Below are 23,999 nucleotides of genomic sequence, written 5' to 3'. Positions count from 1 at the left end.
TGTAGTTTCAAGAGTTCTGTGAAGAACATTTACTTTTATACCTTAAAAGGATTTTAGAGATTATCTAATAGAACTTTTAATTTACAGATAAAGAAATCAAGATGAATTTTATAGGTGAAATTGAAGTTTTGTGAACTTAATGATACTTAAGAAGTACTTTGAAAGCTCAAATGGAAATGACTACTTTAATATACATATCAGAAAAAGCAGTGGTAGTATAGTGATTATCAGATTTTAACATGCATAAGCATTTCTTGGGAAGTTCATTAAAACTTTAGATACCCAGACCCACCTCCAAAATTACATGTTTTTTAACAAGCGCCACCAGTTAAATCTAATGCATTTGATCTGCAAACCAGTTTGAGAAACAGATATAGTAGAATGGAACTGCATTCAGAATTCTAGTACCTGGTTCCATTATTTAGTCACTGAGAGATCTTATGTAAGTCACTGTTTATTCTAATTAAAAACTAGTAATATCCTGGTTCCACAGGTGAGAGCAGATCCTTTTCATTCTTCTAGTGAGCCATTTCATATAGAATATAAACTTATCCATAATCTTGTCTTCTGTCTTCTCAGTGGGGAGTCAAGATGAAGATCTCTAGCTCAGGGTAAAGGGAAGGAAAGCTCTCACCACTCCAGGCAGATACGGTATACTTGGATGGTGGGAAGAGCTGGAGGAAAGGTATCATACCATCAACCTAGAGGTAAGGGAGGAGCATCTAAGGAAGTCAGGGAGGGACATTTATTCACTGAGTTAGAGCATGTTTAATACATACCAAGGTATGTGGCTTTGTTCATTCAAACTGCCCAGAAGAGGGCCATAGAACCCTCTATTTCAGGCTAACTGGATGCACTAGCAGCTCATAGTGAGAGCCACTATATTTATGGGCTTGACTCTCCCTGTGCAGTTAAGCCCCTCAAACTTTTGAGTATCTAATAGCATGTTTTTCTGAATTCAAACCACTGTGATGTAAGCAATTTGTATCATCTTGCTTATTAAATTACTAAAGCTTATAGCCTTTTATGGGCTAACATAGTGAGCAAAGGGAGAGATAGTCTTTGTTAAAAGTGGCATTTGTTTGTGCAGAAAGAGGTTCTCCAAAGGGGGAATATTCTGTATATTTCTACCAATACACATGCTGTAACTCTGGGTCTCAGTTTCCTCATCTGTAAATTGAGTAGGTTGCATATGTTCTTAAGATTTATTCAACCTTTTAGTAGTCTCTGGTTCTAGTGGTTGCTAGATTATGAAGACTTGGTTATGGTGGTTTCTTTTTTATATGACAGAGATTTTAAATTAGCCTCAAATAATTACTCATATCTCATTGTAAATAAATATCTAGAATGTTTCATGACCTGAAGACTTGCTGGATTCATTCATCATTCATTAAGATATTTGTATTAAGAATCCATGACACACCACGCACAAAGTACTGTGGATACAGTATTACCAAAAGACATGACCCTAGCTCTCATAGAACTTACATTATAGTAAAAACAAACAAGAAAAACAAAACTATAAAAATAAGATAATTTTGGATATTAAGTGCCAGAATTTTTTTAGTGTTAAGATGTAATAGGGAGTAACTAGTAAGAGTTACTTCAAACATAATAGTCAGGAAAGGCCTCTCTGAGATGACATTTGAACTGAAACCTAAAGTATGAGAAGGAGCTAGATATTGAGAATTGAGAAAAGAGCACCATAAGGAGAGAGAGCATCAAGTGTGTCTTAGTCCGTTCTGGCTGCTATAAGAAAAACACCATAGCCTGCATGGCTTAAACAACAGAAATTTATTTCTTATAGTACTGGAGACTAAGAAGTCCAAGATTAAGGTGCTGGTAGATTCAGCATCTGGTGAAGACCCACTTTCTGGTTCATAGATGGCTTTCACGCTCTGTCCTACACAGCAGCACAGAGGGGAAGCAAACTCTCTTGTGACTCTTATAAGGGCACTAATTCTATTCATGAGGGCTCCAACCTCATGACCTAATCACTGTCCAAAAGTCCCACCTCCAAATACCATCACATTGGGGATTAGGTTTCAGTATATGAATTTAGGGAGTGGGGGACACAAATATTCAGTCCCTGGTAAAGTGCAAAGGCCTGCCTGAAGTGAGGAAGAACTTAGTGTGTTCAGGGATCAAAAAGGAGTCCAGTGTGTCTGGAGCATTATAGTCCAAGAAGATGGGAGAAGTAGAGGGCAGCCCATGCTTACAGGGTCTTGTATGCCACAGAGGTAGGTTTGAATTTTATTTTCCATGCAATGCAAAGCCAGTTAGTGACTTTCTGCAAAGAGTGGCATGGCCTGATTTACATCTTTTTTAAAATTGATGTGGTTATATGTGAATGGTGTGGGTGCATGAGCAAAGGCAGGAAGACCAATTAGAAGGCTAGCACTAGTCCAACGTAGAGATAACGATGACTTGGAATAGGGTGTTGGCAATGGAGCTGGAGAGATATGGGCAAATTTGAGATATGTATGGAGGAAAACTTGAGAGGGCTTGCTAAGATATGGGATGATGAAGAGGGAGAGATCAATGATGATAGATTTTTGACTTAAGTATCTGCATGGATATTAGTATCATTTATTGAGAGAGGAAGAGTTGGGAGGAGAGGGAATAAAATAAATTTGATATGTCTCTTAAATATGCAAGTGAGGATAAAGTAGTTGGATATGTTATCTATTTACATCCAGCCTGTCTTTAAGGGGGAAATCAGGTATGGAAATATAAATTTGAGAGATATCAACATATTGCTAGTATTTAAAGCATGGTAATGGATGAACTCACCTAGGGTGATAGAGTAGAGTGAGAAAAGCAGACATCCCAGAACTAAGTCATGGAGCACCACAATATTTAGAGGTCAGAAATGCTGTCGTAACAAATCGCTATAAATTGGTGGCTTAAAAGAACATAAATATATTCTCTCACAGTTCTGGAGGCTAGAAGTCTGAAATCAAAGTGTTGGCAGAGTCATGCTTCCACTGAAGGCTCTTGGGAAGAATCCTTTGCCTCTCTCAGCTTCTGGTTTGCTCCTGGCAATCCTTAGTGTTCCTTGGCTTATATACCTGCCATCGTTCCAATCTCTGCCTCTATTGCCACGTGGCTTTCTTCCCTATGTTTATATGTACAAGTTTTCCTCTCTTTTCTCTCATAAAAGTATCAGTCATTGGATTAAGGGCCCGCTCTAATCCAGTATGACTCATCTTTTGGATTCCACATATAAGTGAAATTATACAATATTTGTCTTTGTTTGACTTATTTCACTTATCATAATACCCTCTAGGTCCATCCATGTTGTCCAAATGGCAAGATTTCATTCTTTATGGCTAATTTTCCATTTTATATATATAAAATATATATACACACACACACACACATTTTTAAAAAGTAGACAAATCCACAATCACTGTCAGATTTGAACATCTCTCTCTCTCTCTCTCTCTCTCTCAGTAACTGATAGAAAAGAGGACAAAGAATAATTAAGGATATATTAGATTTGAAGAAACTCAATCTAATCGGACATGTATAGAATACTAAATACTGCATCCAACAACTGCAAGAGACATATTCTTTTTAAGCCCACACATAACATATACTAGTTAGAGCACATATTGGTGCATGAAGCAAATCTTAACAAATTTCAAAGTACTGAAATCACAGAATGTTTACTTATCCCATATAACTATGTGCAGCTCTATGCCAATTATATCTCAATAAAGTTGTGTTACAAAAAATTAATTTTAGGGGCTTCCCTGGTGGCACAGTGGTTGGGAGTCCGCCTGCCAATGCAGGGGACGCGGGTTCGTGCCCCGGTCCGGGAGGATCCCACGTGCCGTAGAGAGGCTGAGCCCGTGAGCCATGGCCGCTGGGCCTGCGCATCCGGAGCCTGTGCCCCACGGCGGGAGAGGCCACGGCAGTGAGAGGCCCGCGTACCGAAAAAAATAATAATAATAATTAATTTTATATAAAATGGTACAGTTAGTACCCATTATGTATATTGAGGTATCAAGAAGAAAATTCTCTCTTCCTTAACAAATTCAGAATGGGGAGCATATTATATAAGTTATACAATAAAATAATTCACATTTTAGTTTGTAATATGAATATCAAAAAACTAATTTTTGAATAGATGTCACCAGAACAGTACAATATGATTAATGATAGTAAAACTTCTAAAATTCTGAAATATTTTTGAATGAGAAATAAAACAAGGGAAACATCAAGCTGGTTGACTACAATTTTACAAGTTTTCTGGCAGCCACACAGTCATTTTGATTCACAAAGCTACCTTCCCTGGTTCAGTTCTATTATAGTGAAGGGTTCTGGATTAAAAAGCAAAACTTCCATGTCCAGGAGATGTTCTGTATTAATTAACACAATTCAGTTGAACGTGTCAATAAATAAGTTACTACAACCTTCTTCCATAACAGGAAATAACACAAATCCAAGCAGTAATACTTTTTCTTTTTTTTTTCAATTACAAAAAAATGGTGTATTAGATAAAAATTGAGGGGAAAAACAACCCATAATTCTCCATTATCCCCCATCCCCACACAAGCAGTGTTATTTTGGAATTACTACTTTCCAGTTTGTCCATATGCATATAGATTTTCACTTTACCCGTAATGAGTGTACAAGTTTTTATATTTAAACTTTGTTCAATATATTCCAAGTTTTTACAGAGTTGTTCTAATTATACTTTTCTTAAAGGCTGCATAAATACTAATTCCCACTGATGTGTTAATTAGTCATTCGAGTTGGGTATTTGGGTTCGACACTAAAGCTAAATGTTTGGGTTACTCCATGGTTCCCTGTTACACTTACTGTTATACCTGTATAGATCTTTTAAAGTTTATTCTTCTCTCAAGCTGTTTCCTTAGGATAAATTATCCAATATTGGGAATAAGTGGGTATAAACATTTTTCGGGCTCCTGAAATATATTACGGTAGTACTTTTCTAAAAGGAAGAAATCAAAGTGCAAGATTGCTAATAGTACATATGGGTGTCCACTTCAAAACAACCATACTAGCAGTGGGTGTTAACTTTAAGTAAATAACATTTTAAATTCAATTTAAAATTTACCCCAGGACAAATTCATCAATGATTTACATACTTTGGAGGATCTTTCACTTACCATCTTGTCTGTTGCTTCAGGAATTATTCTTTCATGGAAGTTTACTAATGTCTGATCATGAAATCATTTTATATTTCTTTTTTAAGTCCTTAAGTTCTGTTTAAAAATTCTTAAACCATTATAAGGAAAGTACATCATTCCATTATCAGAGAGCAGCTTAACTTAGAATTGAACGATGAATCAGAGAGGGTTGACATGGAAACCAAATTACATAATGGCAAGTAAATACCTAATTGGTGGGCTCTGAAGTCAATTCCTCACCGCATTCCCCCAATCTCATTGTTTTTTCTTTAATTGGGGTATAATTGCTTTACAATGTTGTGTTAGTTTCTGCTGTACAATGAAGAAAATCAGATAATATGGGTACATACATCCCCTCCCTCTTGGACCTCTCATGCCCCGGCATCCCACCCTTCTACGTCATCACAGAGCACTGAGCTGAGCTGAGCTTCCTGTGCTTTATGGCAGGTTCCCATTAGCTATCTGTTTTACACATGGTAGTATATATATGTCAATCCTAATCTCCCAATTCGTCCCACCCTGCCCTTCCCCTCCATATCCACATTTCCATTCTCTACATCTGTGTCTCTATTTCTGCCCTGCAAACCACTTCATCAGTACCATTTTTCTAGGTTCCACATATACACGTTAATATATGATATTTGTTCTTCTCCTTCTTAGTTTACTGTGTAGGACAGTCTCTAGATCCATCCACGTCTCTACAAATGACCCAATTTCGTTCCTTTTTATGGCTGAGTAATATTTCATTGTATATATGTACCACATCTTCTTGATCCATTTGTCTGTCGACAGGCATTTAGGTTGCTTTCATGACCTGGCTATTGTAAATAGTGCTGCAGTGAACATTGGGGTTCATGTGTCTTTTTGAATTACAGTTTTCTCTGGGTATATGCCCAGTTGTGGGATTGCTGGGTCATATGGTAGTTCTATTTTTAGTTTTTAAGGAACCTCCATACTGTTCTCCATAGTGGCTGTATCAATTTACACTACTGCCAACAGTACAAAAGGGTTTCCTTTTCTGCACACCCTCTCCAGCATTTGTTTTTTAGATTTTCTGATGATGCCCATTCTAACTAGTGTGAGGTGATACCTCACTGTAGTTTTGATTTGCATTTCTCTAATAATTAGTGATGTTGAGCGGCTTTTCATGTGCTTCTTGGACATCTGTATGTCTTCTTTGGAGAAATGTCTATTTAGGTCTTCTGCCCATTTTTGGATTGGGTTGTTTGTTTTTTTAATATTGAGCTGCATGAGCTGTTTATATATTTTGGAGATTAATCCTTTGTCCGTTGATTCGTTTGCAAATATTTTCTCCAATTCTGACGGTTGTCTTTTTCTCTGGTTTGTTGTTTCCTTTGCTTTGCTAAAGCTTTTAAATTTCATTAGGTCCCATTTATTTTTGTTTTTATTTCCATTACTCTAGGAGGCGGATCAAAATATATCTTGCTGTGATTTATGTCAAAGAGTGTTCTTCCTATGTTTTCCTCTAAGAGTTTTATAGTGTCCAGTCTTACATTTAGGTCTCTAATCCATTTTGAGTTTATTTTTGTGTATGGTGTTAGGGAGTGTTCTAATTTCATTCTTTTACATGTAGCTATCCAGTTTTCCCAGCACCACTTATTGAAGAGACTGTCTTTTCTCCATTGTATATCCTTACCTCCTTTGTCAGAGATTAGTTGACCACAGGTGCGTGGGTTTATCTCTGGGCTTTCTATCCTGTTCCATTGATACATATTTCTGTTTTTGTGCCAGTACCATACTGTCTTGATTACTGTAGCTGGGTAGTATAGTTTGAAGTCAGGGAGTCTGATTCTTCCAGCTCCGTTTTTTCCCCTAAAGACTGCTTTGGCTATTTGGGGTCTTTTGTGTCTCCATACAAATTTTAAGATTTTTTGTTCTAGTTCTGTAAAAAAATGCCATTGGTAATTTGATAGGGATTGTATTGAATTTGTAGATTGTTTTGTGTAGTATAGTCATTTTCACAATATTGATTCTTCTAATCCAAGAACATGGTATATCTCTCCATCTGTTGGTATCATCTTTAATTTCTGTCATCAGTGTCTTATAGTTTTCTGCATACAGGTCTTTTGTCTCCCTAGGTAGGTTTATTCCTAGGTATTTTATTCGTTTTGTTGCAATGGTAAATGGGAGTGTTTCCTTAATTTCTCTTTCAGGTTTTTCATCATTAGTGTATAGGAATGCAAGAGATTTCTGTGCATTAATTTTGTGTCCTGCAACTTTACAAAATTCATTGATTAGCTCATTAGTGATTTTCTGGTGGCATCTTTAGGATTCTCTTACAGTATCATGTCATCTGCAAACAGTGACAGTTTTACTTCTTTTCCAATTTGTATTCCTTTTATTTCTTTTCCTTCTCTGATTGCTGTGGCTAGGACTTCCAAAACTATGTTGAATAACAGTGGAGAGAGTGGACATCCTTGTCTTGTTCCTGATCTTAGAGGGAATGCTTTCAGTTTTTCACCATTGAGAATGATGTTTGCTGTGGGTTTGTCGTGTATGGCCTTTATTTTGTTGAGGTAGTTTCCCTCTATGCCCACTTTCTGGAGAGTTTTTTTATCATAAACTGGTGTTGAATTTTGTCAAAAGCTTTTTCTGCATCTACTGAGATGATCATATGGTTTTTATTCTTCAATTTGTTGATATGGTGTATCACATTGATTGATTTGCGTATATTGAAGAATCCTTGCATCCCTGGGATAAATCCCACTTGATCATGGTTTATGATCCTTATAATGTGTTGTTGGATTCTGTTTCCTAGTATTTTGTTGAGGATTTTTGCATCTATATTCATCAGTGATATTGGTTTGTAATTTTCTTTTTTTGTAGTATCTTTGTCTGGTTTTGGTATCAGGGTGATGGTGGCCTCATAGAATGAGTTTGGGAGTGTTCCTTCCTCTGCAATTTTTTGGAAGTTTGAGAAGGACGGGTGTTAGCTCTTCTCTAAATGTTTGACACAATTCACCTGTGAAGCCATCTGGTCCTGGACTTTCGTTTGTTGGAAGATTTTTAATCACGGTTTCAATTTAAGTGCTTGTGATTGGTCTGTTCATATTTTCTATTTCTTCCTGATTCAGTCTCGGAAGGTTATACCTTTCTAAGAGTTTGTCAATTTCTTCCAGATTGTCCATTTTATTGGAATAGAGTTGCTTGTAGTAGTTTCTTATGATGCTTTGTGTTTTGTGTGTCTGTTGGAACTTCTGCTTTTCCAATTCTAACTTCATTGATTTGAGTCCTCTCACTCTTTTTTCCTGGTGAGAGTGGCTGAAGGTTTATCAATTTTGTTTATCTTCTCAAAGAACCAGCTTTTAGTTTTATTGATCTTTGCTATTGTTTTGTTTCTATTTCATTTATTTCTGCTCTGATATTTATGATTTCTTTCCTTCTACTAACTTTGGGTTTGGTTTTTTCTTCTTGCTCTATTTCCTTTAGGGGTGATGTTACATTTTTTATTTGAGATTTTTCTTGTTTCTTGAGGTAGGCTTGTATTGCTATAAATCCCTCTTAGAACTGCTTTTGCTGCATCACATAGGTTTTGGATTGTCGTGTTTTCATTCTCATTTATCTCTAGGTATTTTTTAATTTCCTATTTGATTCCTTCAGTGATCTCTCGGTTATTTAGTAGTGTATTGTTTAGCCTCCATGTGTTTGTGTTTTTTACCTTTTTTTCCCTGTAATTGATTTCTAATCTCATAGCGTTGTGGTCAGAAAAGATCCTTGATACGATTTCAATTTTCTTAAATTTACTGAGGCTTGATTTGTGACCCAAGATGTGATCTATCCTGGAAAATGTTCTGTGCGCACTTGAGAAGAAAGTGTAATCTGCTGTTTTTGGATGGAGTGTCCTATAAATATCAATTAAATCTATCTGGTCTATTGTGTCATTTAAAGCTTGTGTTTCCTTAGTAATTTTCTGTTTGGATGATCTGTCCATTGATGTAAGTGAGGAGTTAAAGTCCCCCACTATTTTTGTGTTACTGTCAATTTCCTCTTTTATAGCTGTTCACAGTCACCTTATGTATTGAGGTGCTCCTATGTTGGGTGCATATATAGTTATAACTGTTATATCTTCTTCTTGGATTGATCCCTTGATCATTATGTAGCGTCCTTCCTTGTCTCTTGTAACATTCTTTATTTTAAAGCCTATTTTATCTGATATGAGTATTGCTACTCCAGCTTTCTTTTGATTTCCATTTGCATAGAATATCTTTTTCCATCCCCTTACTTTCAGTCTGTATGTGTCCCTAGGTCTAAATTGGGTCTCTTATAGACAGCATATATATGGGTCTTGTTTTTGTATCTATTCAGCGAGCCTGTGTCTTTTGGTTGGAGCATTTAATCCATTCATGTTTAAGGTAATTATCGGTATGTATGTTCCTATGACCATTGTCTTAATTGTTACGGGCTGGTTTTTGTAGGTCCTTTTCTTCTCTTGTGTTTCCCACTTAGAGAAGTTCCTTTAGCATTTGTTTTAAAGCTGGTTTGGTGGTGCTGAATTCTCTTAGCTTTTGCTTGTCTGTACAGCTTTTGATTTCTCTGTCAAATCTGAATGAGATCCTTGCCGGGTACAGTAATCTTGGTTGTAGGTTCTTCCCTTTCATCACTTTAAATATATCATGCCACTCCCTTCTGGCTTGTAGAGTTTCTGCTGAGAAATCAGCTGTTAACTTCATGGGAGTTCCTTTGTATGTTATTTGTCATTTTTCCCTTGTTGCTTTCAGTAATTTTTTTTGTCTTTAAGTTTTGTCAATTTGATTACTATGTGTCTCGGCATGTTTCTCCTTGGGTTTATCCTGTATGGGACTCACTGCGCTTCCTAGACTTGGGTAGCTATTTCCTTTCCCATATTAGGGAAGTTTTTGACTATAATCTCTTCAAATATTTTCTTGGGTCCTTTCTCTCTCTCTTCTCCTTCTGGGACCCCTATAATGCAAATGTTGGTGTGTTTAATGTTGTCCCAGAGTTCTCCTAGGTTGTCTTCATTTCTTTCCATTCTTTTTTCTTTATTCTGTTCCGCAGCAGTGAATTCCACCATTCTGTCTTCCAGGTGACTTATCCATTCTTCTGTCTCAGTTATTCTGCTATTGATTCCTTCTAGTATATTTTTCATTTCAGTTATTTTCCATCTCTGTTTGTTCTTTAATTCTTCTGTGTCTTTGTTAAACATTTCTTGAATCTTCTAGATCTTTGCCTCCAGTCTTTTCCCGAGGTCCTGGATCATCTTCACTATCATTATTCTGAATTCTTTTTCTGGAAGGTTGCCTATCTCGACCTCATTTAGTTGTTTTTCTGGGGTTTTATCTTGTTTGTTCATCTGGTACATAGCCCTCTGCCTTTTCATCTCGTCTTTCTGTGAATGTGGTTTTTGTTCCACAGGCTGCAGGATTGTAGTTCTTCTTGCTTCTGCTGTCTGCCCTGTGGTGGATGAGGCTATCTAAGAGGCTTGTGCAAGTTTCTTGATGGGAGGGACTGGTGGTGGGTAGAGCTGGGTGTTTCTCTGGTGGGCAGAGCTCAGTAAAACTTTAATCTGCTTGTCTGCTGATGGGTTGGGCTGGGTTCCCTCCCTGTTGGTTGTTTGGCCTGAGGTGACCCAACATTGGAGCCTACCCAGCTGTTTCATGGGGCTAATGGAGGACTCTGGGAGGGCTCACACCAACGAGTACTTCCCAGAACTTCTGCTGCCAGTGTCCTTATCCTCACGGTGAGGCACAGCCATCCCCCACCTCTGCAGGAGACCCTCCAACACTAGCAGGTAAGTCTGGTTCAGTCTTCTATGGGGTCACTGCTCATTCCCCTGGGTCCCGATGTGCACGCTACTCTGTGTGTGCCCTCCAAGAGTGGAGTCTCTGTTTCCCCCAGTCCTGTCAAAGTCTTGCAATCAAATCCTGCTAGCTTTCAAAGTCTGATTCTCTAGGAATTCCTCCTCCCGCTTCCAGACCCCCAGGTTGGGAAGCCTGACATGGGGCTCAGAACCTTCACTCCAGTGGGTGGACTTCTGTGGTATGAGCGTTCTCCAGTTTGTGAGTCACCCACCCAGCAGTTATAGGATTTGATTTTATTCTGATTGCACCCCTCCTACCATCTCATTGTGGCTTCTCCTTTGTCTTTGGATGTGGGGTATCTTGTTTGGTGAGTTCCAGTGTCTTCCTGTTGATGATTGTTCAGCAGTTTAGTTGTGATTCCGGTGCTGTCACAAGAGGGAGTGAGAGCACATCCTTCTGCTCTGCCATCTTGAACCAATCTTTCAAAATCAGTTTTCTTTTTTGTGGTATCTTTGTCTGGCTTTGGTATCAGGGTGATGGTGGCCTTGTAGAACAAATTTGGGAGCGTTCCCCCCTCTGCAATTTTTTGAAAGAGTTGAGAAGGATAGGTGTTAGCTCTTCTGTATATGTTTGATAGAATTCACCTGTGAAACCATCTGGTCCTGGACTTTTGTTTGTTGGAAGATTTTTAATTACAGTTTCAATTTCATTACTTGTGATAGGTCTGTTTATATTTTCTAATTCTTCCTGGTTCAGTCTTGGAAAACTGTACCTTTGCCAGAATTTGTCCATTTCTTCTAGGTTGTCCATTTTATTGGCATATAGTTGTCATAGTCTCTTATAATCCTTTGTATTTGTGCAGTGTCAGTTGTGATTTCTCCTTTTTCATTTCTAATTTTATTGATTTGCATCCTCTTTTTTTCTTGATGAATCTGGCTAAAGGTTTATCAATTTTGTTTATCTTTTCAAAGAACCAACTTTTAGTTTTATTGATTTTTGCTATTGTTTCCTTCATTTCTATTTTATTTATTTCTGCTCTGATCTTTATGATTTCTCTCCTTCTACTGCCTGGGATTTCTTTGTTCTTCTTTCTCTAGTTGCTTTAGGTGTAATGTTAGATTGTTTGAGATTCTTCTTGTTTCTTGAGGTAAGACTGAATTGCTATAAACTTCCCCTTTAGAACTGTTTTTGCTGTGTCCCATAGGTTTTGGGTCGTCGTGTTTTTATTGTCATTTGTTTCTATGTAATTTTTAATTTCCTCTTTGATTTCTTCAGTGATCTCTTGGTTATTTAGTAATACACTGTTTGGCCTCCATGCATTTGTGTTTTTTACAGTTTTTTTTTCCTGTAATTGATTTCCAATCTCGTAGCATTGTGGTCAGTAAAGATGCTTGATATGATTTCAATGTCCTGAAATTTTCCAAGGCTTGATTTGTCACTCAAGATGTGATCTATCCTGGAGAATGTTCCATGTGCACTTGAGAAGAAAGTATATTCTGCCACTTATGGGTAGAATGTCCTCTAAATATCAATTAAATCTACCTGGTCTATTGTGTCATTTAAAGATTGTGTTTCCTTATTTATTTTCTGTTTGGATCATCTGTCCATTGGTGTAAGTGGGGTGTTAAAGTCCCCCACTATTATTGTGTTACTGTCAGTTTCCCCTTTTATGGCTATTAGCATTTTCCCTATGTATTGAGGTGCTCTTATGTTGGGTGCATAAATATTTATAATTGTTATGTCTTCTTCTTGGATTGATCCCTTTGATCATTATGTAGTGTCCCTCCTTATCTCTTGTAACAGTCTTTATTTTAAAGTCTATTTTATCTGATATGAGTATTGCTACTCCAGCTTTCTTTTGGTTTCTATTTGCATAGAATATCTTTTTCCATCCCCTCACTTTCTGTCTGTATGTATCCCTAAGTCTGAAGTGGGTCTCTTGTAGACAGCATATATATGGGTCTTGTTTTTGTATCCATTCAGCCAGTCTGTGTCTTTTGGTTGGAGCATTTAATCCATTTACATTTAAGGTAATTATTGATATGTATTTTCTTAATTGTTTTGGGTTTGTTTTTGTGGGTCTTTTTCTTCTGTTACATTTCCCGCCTAGAGATGTTCTTTTAGCATTTGTTGTAAAGCTGGTGTGGTGGTGCTGAATTCTCGTAGTTTTTGTTTGTCTGTAAAGCTTTCAATTGCTCCATCAAACCTGAATGAGATCCTTGCTGAGTAATCTTGGTTGTAGGTTTTTCCCTTTCATCACTTTAAATATATCCTGCCACTCCCTTCTGTCCTGCAGATTTTCTGCTGAAAAATCAGCTGATAACCTTATGGGGATTCCCTTGTATGTTATTTTTTTGGTTTTCCCTTGCTTTTAGTATTTTTTTCTTTGAATTTAATTTTTGTTAGTTTGATTAATATGTGTCTTGGTGTGTTTCTCCTAGCGATTATCCTGTATGGGACTCTCTGTGCTTCCTGGACTTGGGTGGCTATTTCCTTTTCCATGTTAGGGAAGCTTTCGACTATAATCTGTTTGAATATTTCCTCAGAACGTTTCTTTTTCTCTTCTTCTTCTGGGACCCCTATAATTCGAATGTTGGTGCACTTAGTGTTGTCCCAGAAGTCTCTGTGACTGTCCTCAATTCTTTTCATTCTCTTTTCTTCATTCTGCTCCTCAGCAGTTATTTCCACCATTCTAAGTTCCATCTCACTTATTCGTTCTTCTGCCTCAGTTATTCTGCTACTGATTCCTTCTGGTGTATTTTTCATTTCAGTTATTGTGTTGTTCATCTCTTTGTTCTTTAGTTCTTCTAGGACTTTGTTAAACATTTCTTGTATTTTCTTGATCCGTGCCTCTATTCTATTTCCAAGATTTTGGATCATCTTTACTATCATTACTCTGAATTCTTTTTCTGGTAGGTTGCCTATTTCCTTTTCATGTATTTGGTCTTGTAGGTTTTTACCTTGCTTCTTCGTGTTTAACATGTTTTTTCATCATCTCACTTTTTTTGATGGGTGGGACTGTTTCCTGTCTTACTGGTTGTTTGGCCTGAAGCTTCCAGCACTGGAGTTTGCAGGCAGTTGGGTAGATCCAGATCTTGGTACCTAGATGAGGACCTGTAGGAGACCTTACTCTGATTAATATTCCCTGGGGTCTGAGGTTCTCTGTTAGTCCAGTGGTTCAGATGCAGTGCTCCCATCGCAGGAGTTCAGGCCAGCCCCCGACCCATGAACCAAGATCCCACAAGCCGCACAGTGTGGCAAAAAGGAAAAAAAAAAAGCAGAACAATAACAAAAAATTAGAAAACAGATACATTAGAAAAAATAAAAATATCGATGAAACAATCAGAAAGTAAAACAGAATCACAATAGCCCCCCCACAAAAAAATAAAGGGCCAGAAAAGGCCTTGGTTGTGGGGGTGAGGAGCTTAGATGGGGGTGGGGCTTAGGGGGCCAGGGTTTAGGTGGGGAGCAGGGTCTAGGCTCCAGAATCACATGGCCAGTAAAGGCCCTGGGGAGGATGGGAGCAGGGCTAGGCTTAGCGTGGTGGGATGGGTCCCTGGAGTGCCTTTGGCCTCAGAGTGTGGTGGATGAGGCCTGAGACCTCAGCAGGCTTGCCAGGGACCGAGTGGGCAGGGGAAACACTAGCCTCGTTCCCCCACTCTGATCCTCTGATTCCCAAGGGTCCCTCCCTGTTGGCCTCTGCTCTTCCTTTACCCTCCCTCCTATGTCCCCAGGACCCACGTGGCCAGAGGGGGCCTCAGAGGGCAGAGGACCAGGCCTGGGGACCACAGCAGGCTCCCTGGGGCCCAACTGGGCAGGGGAAATGCCAGCCACATTCCCTTCCAATCCCCCCAAGGGTCTCTCCCCATCCCTGTTGATCCCCTTGCAGTGAGTGGGCCTCTCCAGGCGTCGGCACCTCTCCCCTGCCCCAGCCGCCCTCAGGGGCACTGCTCCCATCCCACCTCCACTTATCCTACCCCCTTGCTCTCCCCCGTGTCCTACCCAGTCACTCAGGGGTTCCTCCTGTCCCCCTTGGGTGTCAACGTCCCCCACCAGTGTCTGGTAGGTGCCCTAGTTGTGAGGAGACACGGACTCTGCATCCTCTTACTCCGCCATCTTGCCTCCGTCCCCTCTGCTAAAAATGTCTCATTGTTTTCTTAAATGGCTCCTTTTTGTTCATGAACATAGTAAAGGTCTACTGAGTCCTAAATTTAAACAAACCAACCCTCACTCAACCATGTAGTCCCTTCAAAGCATCTTGGGGGCCCTTTTTTATAACTGCCAAAAGTGTTACAGAGTTTAACTTTTTCCTCAGTGCCTTGCTCTGTGCCACTGAAAAAGCTATTTTGAAAGTCATCAATGTGTTCTTTCTCTGTTAAAACCAGTAGTTTTTCCTCAGGCTCATAACTTGAGATCTCTATGCAACATTCATAACCATGCCTCCCACCTTTCTCACCAATCTCTCTTGTTTCCTACCATTTCCAAAGTCTGTCCTCAGCAGTATTTCTCTTCAAAAACTTTTTCCTTTGGGCATGTCAACTATTTATACAACTTAACTGTAGATGGATCCCAGATCCCAAATCCATCCTTCCCTCAAAGGACCAGATCTATATTTCCAAATTCTTGGACTATTTTCAGATGTTCTGTAGGCAAATCCAGTTTAAAAAGTCAGAAGTTAATTCTGTCCATCTCCCCCACATAAATTCCTCCATCATTGTACCTTACTAATGGCACTATCATCCTCACTCTCATTTAGGCTAGAGATCTTGCTTTTCATGTCTAATGCCCTTGTTCTTTTCCTCACTCTACAAAAGTTTGTTAAATTCCACCCTGGGAATTTTTTTATTCTGTATTCTGAATCCCACTGCCACCTCCCTAGTTCAGATCCTTTTTATGTCCTGTTTCTACTATTATAAAAGCTTCCTTGATATTTCCAAATTAATTCTTCTATAATTTTCTATTACATCATTACCATTTCAATCTTCTTAAAGGACAACTTTGACTGCATCACTTCTTTGTTCATAAACTTTTGTTTTCAAAAACTCAAAAATTAAGTATTATTATATTAGCTTGATATGCTCCTCAACACATGCCTTGTTATCTTTCTATTCCCTGAACATGTAAACGTTGCTTTTCCTTCACCCCTCTTTTTAAATTTTCCTTTCTTGTCAAACAACCTCTGCCCTTTAAAACTTTCGGGGAAAGCTACTTATCAATTAAAACATTAGCTTTTTAATAAGTAACACTGGACTTCCCTAACAAATATACTCTCTTCCTTCCACAAAATTGTTACGGAATCCACTGTATTCTATCTTGAATTTCATTTACTTATGTGCTATGCTTGTTTATTCATATTAGACTGAAAATAATTTGCAGGTAAAAATGGCATCTTACGTAATTTTTACCCAGTACTTCCACTGACTATTCTCATTAGATACCAAATTTCATGCTGTTCAATCATTTATTGAATATTTATTATGAGCCAAGGCCATACAACTAATAAGTAATAGAACTTGAACAAAGCTCTAGTTCAAGAGTGTTGGCTTTACTAACACACTATAGAAAATGTCAAAAATCCCAAAGAAGATGTCTAAAATGTTTAAAAGAGTAAGATGTATTTTCTTCTGTACACCAACAGCAATTTGAATACATCAGTATTATTTATTAGAATATTTTATGAATATTTCTTTACATTTCTATGTTCTTCCAATTGATTGTGGATATTTGCATCTCTAGTACTTAGCACAATGCCTAACACATAGTAAGCTATCAATAATTTCATTGCATATTCAGGAAGCAGAAAAGAATCTGAGTAAAGATATTTACTAAAAGGGGATGCCTGAGAAATCAATCTAACAGAAGAAATCAACTGATTGTCTTTTCTGTCTCTTACTAGATAAAGCTTTCTCTGTTGAAATTGAGACATTGGCCTAGAAGTGACAGATTAAGCCCACAGAACTGGATACATCAATCAATGAAAAAAAATCAGCAGGAAAAACAAAGTCATGAGTGCAGTACTCCAGAGAATACCCAACACAAAACAGGATAATCTATGTGCTCAGGTGATTTTAAACCATATATACACTAGTAGAAAATGGCATATCTGTTGAGTGTCTACCATGTGACAGGCACTGTGTTAGATGTTAGATAATGTACCAAATGGATAGTGTATAGGTAAATAATCAAAAGCAGATGATAATGTGACAGGCGTTGGTAATTCAGTTCATTAACTACCTGGGTAATTCAATTATAATTGAAACTATTCAAGTTCTGTCTGGCTTGTTCCTATAAAACAACATTAGAAATTTGATTTTGTTCATCACTGGATTGAAAAATATGGTACCATGGATTACCAAATATATTTAAGTAATTAAGTAGGTTTTGATGGTACCTATTCTTAATCAAAGGTAAAATTAGGGGAAAACTATCTTTAAAAGCTTTACCACTTTATCAATTAATTAAACAAATAATTATTTAACATCTACTCTGTGATACATAGAGAACTAAGTGTTGAGAATAATAATAAGCCACAATTCTTTGCAAGGTTCATGTAACCGCATGGAAGAAGCCAGACATATAAACAATGATGACATTAAGTATTTTTTCTTATTAAAGACTGTCATGAAGTGGAGTCTTTCATATAATGCTGGTTTTGGAGGCCAATACCAGTATTTATGTGTTTGCCTTTGTTATAAAGCAAAAAACTCTGTATTTTAATGAATCATATTTGTATTTCACTGACTACACTAAAAAAAAAAAATCAATCCCATAAACTGCTGATTATATGAATAAAAAAAAATCTATCTTCATTCCTCCCCCACATCAACACTCTTCCTATTCTCAGTGTGTCACACTTCTGTCCTCAAGCCAGACTGTCCTTTAAATAAATATTTCAGCCCAGAGTTTGCTCCTTCTGCCTAGGATGCTTCTCAAAAAATTTACAGAAAAGGTATCCACCTTCCAAAAAACTACTGGGTTGGCCAAAAGGTTTGTTCGGTTTTTTCCGTAAGATGGCTCTAGTAGCACTTAGTTGTCTTTAACTTCATTCAAAACAATTTTGTTAGATTGTATGTGACAGCTGTCATATCAGTGTGCATTTTAAAAAAGACATCAAAATTGGTGAATTTTTGTGTAGCCATTTTAAAATTGAAGACGGAAGAAAAAAGCAACTTTTTCAGCATATTATGCTGTATTATTTCAAGAAAGGTAAAAACGCAACCGAAATGCAAAAAAAGATTTGTGTAGTGTATGGAGAAGGTGTTGTGACTCACTGAACGTGTCAAAAGTGGTTTGCAAAGTTTCGTGCCTGAGATTTCTTGCTCGACAATGCTCCATGGTTGGGTAGACCAGTTGAAGTTGATAGTGCTCAAATCGAGACATTAACTGAGAACAAGCAACTTTATGCCACGCAGGAGATAGCCGACATACTCAAAAATATCCAAATCAAGCACTGAAAATCATTTGCACCAGCTTGGTTATGTTAATCACTTAGATGTTTGGGTTCTACCTAAGTTTAGCGAAAAAAACCTTCTTGACCTTATTTCCGCATGCGATTCTCTACTTAAACGTAATGAAAACGTTCTGTTTTTAAAACAAATTGTGATGAGTGATGAAAAGTGGATACTGTACAATAATGTGGCATAGAAGACATCATGGGGCAAGTGAAATGAACCACTACCAACCACACCAAAGGCCTGTCTTCAATCCAAAGAAGGTGATGTGTATACGGTGGGATTGGAAGGGAGTACTCTATTATAAGCTCCTTCCAGAAAACCCAACGATTAATTCCAACAAGTACTGCTCCCTATTAGACCAACTGAAAGCAGCACTCGACAAAAAGCATCCAGAATTAGTCAACAGAAAATGCATAATCTTCCATTAGGATAACGCAAGACTGCATGTTTCTTTGATGACCAGGCAAAAACTGTTACAGCTCAGCTGGGAAGTTCTGATTCATCCGCTGTATTCACCAGACATTGCACCTTTGGATTTCCATTTATTTAGGTCTTTACAAAATTCTTAATGGAAAAAATTTCAATTCCCTGGAAGACTGTAAAAGGCACCTGGAACAGTTCTTTGCTCAAAAAGATAAAAAGCTTTGGGAAGATGGAATTATGAAGTTGCCTGAAAAATGGCAGAAGGTAGTGGAACAAAAGGGTGAATACGTTGTTCAATAAAGTTCTTGGTGAAAATGAAAAATATGTCTTTTATTTTTACTTAAAAACCGAAGGCACTTTTTGGCCAACCCAATATCTCATGCAAGTTTTCTCAATTTCCAAACAATGTGATATCACACTCTAATATGTATGGTAATTTTTTGTTGCTGCTGCCATTACCCACCCCCACCTTCTATTTCCTCTGAGCATAAGCCATTTGAGGATATCTTGTATGTTCTGTAGGGTTTAGCATGCACAAAGTGCTGCGTAAATATTCACTGAGCTTAAATCCAATTAAATTGATTGTGCTATAAGCAAAAACAATACTTTCACACTGTTTCTGAAATTTTAAAAAAATCAAACATTAATGGAAGAGTAAATTAATTTTATTGACTGATGAAAAACTAAAGTGATAAGAAGTACGAATAGTAAACAATAATCATTGAGTTGTGCTGGAATTCTATTTTTCTTCTTTTCACTTTAAGCCAAAAGGACATAAAATTATAAACCATTAGTGAGCTAATCATTTTAAGTTTCTTCAACAAAAACTGCATAGTTCAGCAGTTGCACAGCATTAAATATATACATTTTTGCAAAACCCTGAAAGTTTTAATTTTTGTGTTGACCTCAAAGGCTAATGGAATCACCTACACTGGTCGGATTCAGAGTTTCTTTTCCCTTTTCTGCCACCCTGTAAAGAAAAATAGGGTAAATTATTGAGGAAATAACATTTTGGGGGCATTTTCTTTTCAAGAATAAATGAGATCAAAGGCATATTTGACTATGAAAAGGAAGGAACTTCTTTTCTGAGTTTGTTGCAAATTTGAATGAACATACCACTAAATTATTTTTACGTATTTTAAATAGCAATAACCTTTGTTATTTTTACAAACGGTTAAAGTAGGTTGTAGAAAACAGTTATCTATTTGAACTGGTCCGGACTTAGTCTGATCACCAGTATCTTATTTTTCAGAGCTCATTTGCACTGTCCCAGATTTTTTTTTAAATAAAAATTTTGGTCAGGACTTCCCTGGTGGCACAGTGGTTAAGAATCTGCCTGCCAATGCAGGGTTCGATACCTGGTCTGGGAAGATCCCACGTGCCGCAGAGCAACTAAGCCCGTGAGCCACAACTTCTGAGCCCATGCTCTAGAGCCTGCGAGCCACACCACTGAGCCCACACGCCACAACTACTGAAGCCTACGTGCCCTAGAGCCTGCGCGCCGCAACTACTGAGCCCACACACCGCAACTACTGAGCCCACACGCCACAACTACTGAAGCCCACGTGCTCAAGGGCCTGTATGCCACAACTACTGAGCCTTCGTGCTGCAACTACTGAAGCCTGCACGACTAGAACCCATGCTGCACAACAAGAGAAGCCACTGCAATGAGAAGTCTGTGCACCACAACAAAGAGTAGCCCCTGCTCGCTGCAACTAGAGAAAGCCCGTGCGCAGCAACGAAGACCCAATGCAGCCAAAAAAAATTGATCAAAATAGGCAATTTGCTCCATATGATCAGCAAATTTGGTGATTCACTTCATTACCCTTTTGGGTAATTCAATTTCTAATTCAAGTTCTGTATAGTTTTGTTCATATAAGACAGCATTAGAAATCTGATTTTGTTCATCAGTGGGTTTATTTGCTCAGTGACATATATAAATCTGTATTTAATTTCCTCCAAATGAAATGCCATCAGCGGTATTTGACTTGAGCCAAAGAAAGAGAAAGGTGGCTTAAAAGACAGGAAGTATTTTTCATTAATTACTTTTAACAACATTTTCTGCCTTACTCTGATTCAAAAAGCAAATAATCATTTTAAAAATATGGAAAGCACAAAGGTACAAAAAAATTTAATCATCCATAACTATTCTACCCTCCATTTTAACCATAAATAATGGTTTGATGCATTTATAATAATTTTATAATTTTTCTACATTTTTGTAAACTATGGCAATGATACTCAAACTTGGTTAATTACTAGAATCACCTAAGTAGTAATATTTTAAAAATTCTGATCTCTAGACTTTGTCCCAGCCTATTTACTTATGATAATTAGTAGTGGGCTGAACAATCAAAAAGTTCCCAAGAAATTCTGATGATCAGCCAAGTTTGGGAACTACTTGTCTGTGAAAGCACATTTTTTAGAGTGGTGGTTATATCAAGGGCACATGGAACCCAGACCCATTTAATAATGTTGGCAGCTTCTCTTTGTTTCACCCTTTTTCTGCCCATAACCTCCCTCCTGGTGTTCAAAAACATGTCTACAACAAACCTTCTTTAAAAAAAAAAAAAAAAAATCAAGTATGAGAATGCTGTTATTCAGTCCTGACCAAATAAAAGTTTTGCAAAGATTCATTCAGAGAAAAAAAAGTACGAAGAGGTTATATGAAACTTGAGATGTATAATGACAGGTGTTAAAAATAAGATTTCCTGATAGCAGGGAAATAAAAAATAAATTTACTAAAAAACTTTCTACAAGGTAGATACCCACTATACAGAGGTACCAATGTTATATAGCTTAAAACTCTTACCTTTCTTCTAAACAAGAGTTTTTTAAAAATAATAATAATTCAAAGATCCTTTTCAAAGCTTCCCAGGCAAAGGGAATCTTCCTTCCTGGATTGATGACATGTCAAAGCTGGAGCTAAACAACTTTTATGTTCTCTAGGCCACCAGTGGTGGCTTTCGAACTTTTTTGACTATGACCCCCCACATCAATTAACTCATTTTATATCATGACATAGACACACATACATATGTATATACAAATATATGTGTTTGTGTGTATTCACAAATATACATATACACATATATTGAAACAAAGCCCTGATATTGTTTACTGCTTCACCCTGAAAAAAATGCTGAATGCCATCTTGTAAATGCAGACGAAATGACAGAATTAGAAAAATCACTATTTTGCAACTACCAAAATAATAACTGATAAAAATATCATTAATCTGGATGCTAAAATCATTGGGTAAAAAGAAAAGGATATTCATACAATCTCAAACTATAACTTCACATATTATTTATTAATTACAAAGGGGAAAAGATATCTTTACAATGACGATATCTAGGAGAGATTGCTGTACCCAAGTGATAAAACTTATTATATAATGGGATAAATGTCATTATGTACCTTCCCTCGATAAGGTTCACTGGCACATATCTCACATCATCTATGTAGTACCAAAGGTCTTTTTGAGTTACTTTAGTTATTGCTGTATATACTAATGTCTAGAATAAACTTAACATTTTCTATGATGTAAATTATATAACCAATAATAACAAAATCATCAATATGTTTGGTGAATAAATTTTGGCCTAAGAATAAAATAGTACCTTTATTCTCACATGTATATACCTATTCCAAATGTATTATCTGTGATGAAAACACTTTCATAATTATAAAAGCATACCTGATATTTGGCTAATTCTGCTTGTAATACTTTCACTTTAGATCTTTCTTGTTCTAACGCAGCATGAAGTGAAGTTACCTATAACCAAATATTCAATAAAAGAAGACTTTTTTGGGTCTTTTTTGGTAAATACTCTTAATTGTTATTCACAATGATGATTTTTGACTATGAGATTAATGAGCATTAGAAGAGAACCTCTCTCCTCACAAACAATTTCAATTAGGCATTTTATTCAGCTGTATATTAAAGATACATAGGGCAAGCTCACTGTTCTAAGACAAGACCAAAGAATAAGGATGGGAAGGGGAGAAAATCAAGTCCATGAACAGGATAAGTTCTGTCTGTCCTTTCTATCTCTATATTCAGCCCACATCAACTAAAATACAACCTTATCTTCCCCTATTCTTTAGGACATACATACCTCCCTCAGTTCAGTAAACAGAATTTTCAATCATTTGCTATTACATAATAATAATGAAGTATGGTTTGCAGTATTGATGGGCTGTGTTTTTGTTTAGTCAAGTTTCATAATTCAGGACTAAAGAACAGCTTACTATAACCAGTCCTATATATAGTTTTTCTTACCTGTATCGTTAGCTCATTCTTGATACTTTGTGATTCATCAACTTGCAGAAGTATTTCTGCTTTATCTTTCACTGACAAAAAAGGAAAAACAGCAGTATAATCTTTTCAATCACTCAGATACTTTAACAATACTTTTACTGAACCAAGACAGCAATACAGTCAGGCAAAGATTAATTGTCCTCATACTTAATGTATTCCTTGACCCTATATATACCTCTTAATTTTCACTGGTAAATTCTGATCATTATTATCACCACAGCAGCTTTTATTGGAAATTCTACATTTCTGTGGTGTTAAAATATTAATTGTACAGACATGACAAAAGATTAATTTTTTCCATTTATACTGAAAAGGACAAGGACAGAGAAAATAAAATATTTCACATAGGGAAAAAAACTTTAAAATGCCTCAACTAATCTTAAAGCAAGATTTTAAAAACAATGTAGAGTGTTTTTGTTTGTTTTGTTTTGTTAAATTGTCAAGGTGTGCATATCATAAGGTCCACAAGAATTATTTTTATATGACTTTTCATACCATTAAAGCACTATCAAATAAGTGTTAGCTCATATGAGCACAGTTAATCATATAACATCTGTGGTCTCAGAACTGTTCATTCATCTAGAGGTTTTTCCCTCTTTGGGGAAGCAAGAGATCTGTTCTTTGGCCTCTGTGTTCCCTAAGCTTTAAAAATTTCCACATGGCTGACAATTTACTTAACCTATGGTAAAGGATAATACATGAAAAACTAATTCTTCAACTTTGAAAAGCTAGGAGAGACTGAAGAAGTAAAACTAATAAAATGAGTAAAGGAGGAAATGTCCAAATATATAAGAGTACTGATATCACCAGAGCTCCACCAATATAACTCTGTCATTCAAACTTATTTTTCACAGTT

The 23,999-nt window shown here is 37.0% G+C and overlaps 1 protein-coding gene and 1 long non-coding RNA gene across 7 annotated transcripts in view; one reads left to right on the top strand and one right to left on the bottom strand.

The window, feature by feature from the left end:
* The first annotated feature begins 459 nt into the window (after positions 1-459).
* The window catches only part of LOC109550738 (uncharacterized), a 51,494-nt gene continuing 27,954 nt past the window's right edge, over positions 460-23,999 (top strand). Inside the window, exons 1-2 of one of the 2 annotated variants that reach the window (XR_012332470.1) lie at positions 460-707; positions 16,839-17,004. This is a non-coding gene — a long non-coding RNA (uncharacterized lncRNA). Of the gene's footprint in view, positions 708-8,345; positions 10,933-16,838; positions 17,005-23,999 lie in introns of those variants that run through there. The other variant, XR_012332471.1, reaches the window with a different exon arrangement.
* GKAP1 (G kinase anchoring protein 1) overlaps positions 19,467-23,999 on the bottom strand; it is a 78,514-nt gene continuing 73,981 nt past the window's right edge. For 4 of the 5 annotated variants that reach the window (XM_073806022.1, XM_019940349.3, XM_073806024.1 and 1 more), the window contains 3 exons: positions 23,105-23,175; positions 22,520-22,597; positions 19,467-19,789 (listed from right to left, as the gene is read on the bottom strand). In XM_073806022.1, coding sequence (XP_073662123.1) covers positions 19,742-19,789; positions 22,520-22,597; positions 23,105-23,175 — 197 coding nt within the window. In that variant the 3' untranslated portion in view covers positions 19,467-19,741. The remainder of the gene's footprint in view (positions 19,790-22,519; positions 22,598-23,104; positions 23,176-23,999) is intronic. The other variant, XM_073806025.1, reaches the window with a different exon arrangement.

Source organism: Tursiops truncatus, chromosome 6, assembly GCF_011762595.2.
Source record: "Tursiops truncatus isolate mTurTru1 chromosome 6, mTurTru1.mat.Y, whole genome shotgun sequence".
Classification (NCBI taxonomy): domain Eukaryota; kingdom Metazoa; phylum Chordata; class Mammalia; order Artiodactyla; family Delphinidae; genus Tursiops; species Tursiops truncatus.
This window is presented reverse-complemented; position numbering and strand designations above follow the sequence as displayed.